This window comes from Vombatus ursinus, unplaced genomic scaffold, assembly GCF_900497805.2.
Source record: "Vombatus ursinus unplaced genomic scaffold, bare-nosed wombat genome assembly UNPS02012319.1, whole genome shotgun sequence".
Taxonomy (NCBI): Eukaryota; Metazoa; Chordata; class Mammalia; order Diprotodontia; family Vombatidae; genus Vombatus; species Vombatus ursinus.
This window is the reverse complement of record NW_020952097.1, coordinates 4,801,364-4,804,300: the sequence shown is the minus strand read 5'-3', so window position 1 is coordinate 4,804,300 and position 2,937 is coordinate 4,801,364. Positions and strand designations below refer to the sequence as shown.

General features: G+C 51.6%; 1 protein-coding gene across 1 annotated transcript; it reads right to left on the bottom strand.

Moving 5' to 3' along the window:
- Positions 1-364: 364 nt before the first annotated feature.
- On the bottom strand, positions 365-1,384 carry LOC114039793 (beta-1,3-galactosyltransferase 2-like). Its single transcript, XM_027857661.1, is given in 1 exon segment — positions 365-1,384. A coding segment is annotated over 1 exon segment (1,020 nt).
- Positions 1,385-2,937: the final 1,553 nt, after the last annotated feature.

Genomic DNA, 2,937 nt, shown 5'->3' with positions numbered 1-2,937 from the left:
TATGGTGAAAAAGAGAAAAGCCGGACTTCCATTCACACTGTTGGAGTCATTGTGTTTCTTCTGGCTCTGCTCGCTACAGGCTGCAACAGTGCATATACATCTCGTCCTTTTCCGAATTTTTCATATTTACTGTTTTTTTCCAGCACAGTAAAATTACGTTATTTTCATGTACCACAAGTCGTTTCCCGGGGCAAAGCTACATGCCCTGTGGAGGGAGGGGCTGGCACAGGGACCCACACTCCCTCACTTTACCCTGCCTCACCAAGCTGCACAGAGCCTTTGTGAAGGGGCTCACTGCTATTGTCTGCCCAGTTAGATGGGGTATAATAGGGAAAGGGAGAATGTGGACCCCTATGCTGGACCCTTACACTGAGGCACAGGCACCATTGGATGTCAGGAAGTCTGGCCATATCTGTAGTAACTCTTGGGGCTGGATGTGGTGAACCAGAACGAGTTGGTGGAAGGCACAATGGTCATACTTCCTCCTGGACATCAGGAAGGTGTTGGGGGGAGGAGGTGTGGGCTTCACTCCAAGCTGTTTCAGGCACAACCCCACAAACACATCCTCCAAGTAGATGGCTTTGATTCTCTGAGCTACAATCAGGATCCTGAGGGCCAGGGGGCCAGACATCACATAGCCAAGGCCCCCACAATAGTCTGGATACCTGTCCTGGGGATACAGCTCTGGAGGCATGTACCACTTGTGACCCCATTTTCGCAAGGGGCCTGTGTTCCTATAGATGTGGCCTGTGATAAAATCTCACTGTGGGGGTGCACTGGGCCGCAACACTTGCTGTACTAGGTAGCTGGGGTTTAGGAAGACATTGCTATCCACCTTGAACACATAGTGAGCAGTGGGACAGTACTGGGCCATCCATTCCAGCCCCATGAGGACCTTGAGAGTCAAGTTGTGGTATGTATCCAGGAAGCCCACCTGGAGGAGATCCCCATGCTCCCTGTCCTCCTCCTCCAGGAGGGCCTGAAGTTCCTGAGCAAAGAGGGGTAGGGACAAGCCAAGAACAAAGAAGCGGCAAATGACCACATCAGGAACCAAGGTCTCATTGCCCCATGTTTGCCGGATGGCCTGGCGTATCCCCACATCCTGGGGCCGAGTCATCACCAGCATGAGCAGGAAGGGGGCACCTTTGGGACCCTCACACTTGTCAGGATGGTTGATCAGGAAGGGGTAGGGATAAGGGTACCTCAGGTCCAAAGGGTATGGTATCTGAGTCTGCAACTCAAATTTCTTTGAAAAGATCATTGGGGATGGGGGCTTCATATGGTCTGGAGCTGACCAAGAAGCTAACAGAAACAACATTAACAACCCTCCAACGACTGTACTGAGCAGAGCCCCCAGTATCAGGTTCCATTTCATCAGCTTCATGGTGTCAAGTTTATTTTAGGTATGGAGAAATGAGAGGTCAGGTCAGTGCTGAGTCAAGTTACATACCAACTCTGTCCTGTGCACAGGTTTCTCTCCTTTCATGGCGGAGCTATTTCCTGGTGTAGGTGACCCAGAATTTGTTTATCTGGGAGCACTAGGAGAAACAAAGGCAGGGGAATAAAGAAGGAGGCTCCACACCCATCCACCCCAATTTCTGCCAGGCCAGTTGACAACATGGCACTGAGGCACTGAGGGAGCCAAAACTGAGGGGGCAGGGGAGAGGGGTTGGGGACAGGGCACCAGGCAGGGAGAAGAGCTTAAAACTGGGAGTCAGGAGCTCACTTCTAGGTTCTAGGTCTCAGTGCTAAGTCAGTTTTAGGCTCAGTTCTGACACTGACTTACCTTGGACAGGTCTCTCTCCTTTCAGGGGGTCCTTTTCTATGAGATGAGGAAAGGTCAACTGAAGGATTTTGAAAGTTTCCTCTGTCTCTGAAGGTCTATGTTTTTTAAGACAGAAGGATTAAGATCTGGAGGGGCCCCAGAGTGCCTGTTCATGGACTGTCACCCCTGATTGTGCAAGGAGTTATTAGACTAAGAAGGGCAGGAGGTGCCCCTGACAACCCTCTAGGGACAGAAGAGTGAAGGCAGGAATTATTGGTGGAATTTGCCCAAGTTTCCTATAAGCAAGCCTGTTTGAATTCTCCTCTGCCTAAAGGTTGCTTCCTCACTCCCATGTGCACCTCCACCCTCCTTGTCCTGGCCCCACATGAGCAATCTTAGCTCTGGAGCAAGTGGGATATGGACCCAGAGTTCTACTTGTCCCCTGCTGAGGCTCCAGACCCAGCCTCAGTGTCCCTGGCAGGGAGCCGGATTGCTGTGTTACTGCTCTGAGAAGGCTAGGATTGGAGAAGGTCCCTGCTACAGACCCCTGGCTCCTAGCCCCAACCAAAGCTCCAGAATCTCACTTTAGCTAGAGAGTAATGGGAAATAAACTCAGTCACTTGCAAACAGCAAAGTCACAATAGATATCCCTAAATTGCATTGAATTCTGCCCTTGAAAAACCTGGATTTTGGGCTTGGGAGTGAACTCCCGGCTCACCCCCCTCCCAGCTTCCCTCCCTTGCGTCCCCTCTCCTCTAGCCAGCAAGCGTACTTATATAACTCTGCTTTGGCCAGGTTCTAGGGTGCAGTGGCAGCACAGGACAACTCAGAGGAGAATTGCAGATCCAGGCCCAGGCAGGTAAGGCTATGAAAAGACTATAGAGGTGGAAACAGAAGGGCACTGATCTGTCCCTGAGCTCCCTTGGATGTGTGGGGAGGAGCAGATCCCAGAGAAAGCAATGGCCAATCTCTTCCTGTCTGCAAACCTGCAGGTTGGAACCTAGGGGCAGGGTCAATCCATCAGGTGATAGCCCCAGAACCCAGGTACTGTGGCTTTGAGTCAAAGCTGCCCCTGGTGGGGTGGAAGGGGGGTGGAGGGGCATAGGTGCATTGGTAGTTGCATCCGGTTAGCCATGATAAAACAGGAAGTGAGCTGGAGGAAGTACTCCCTG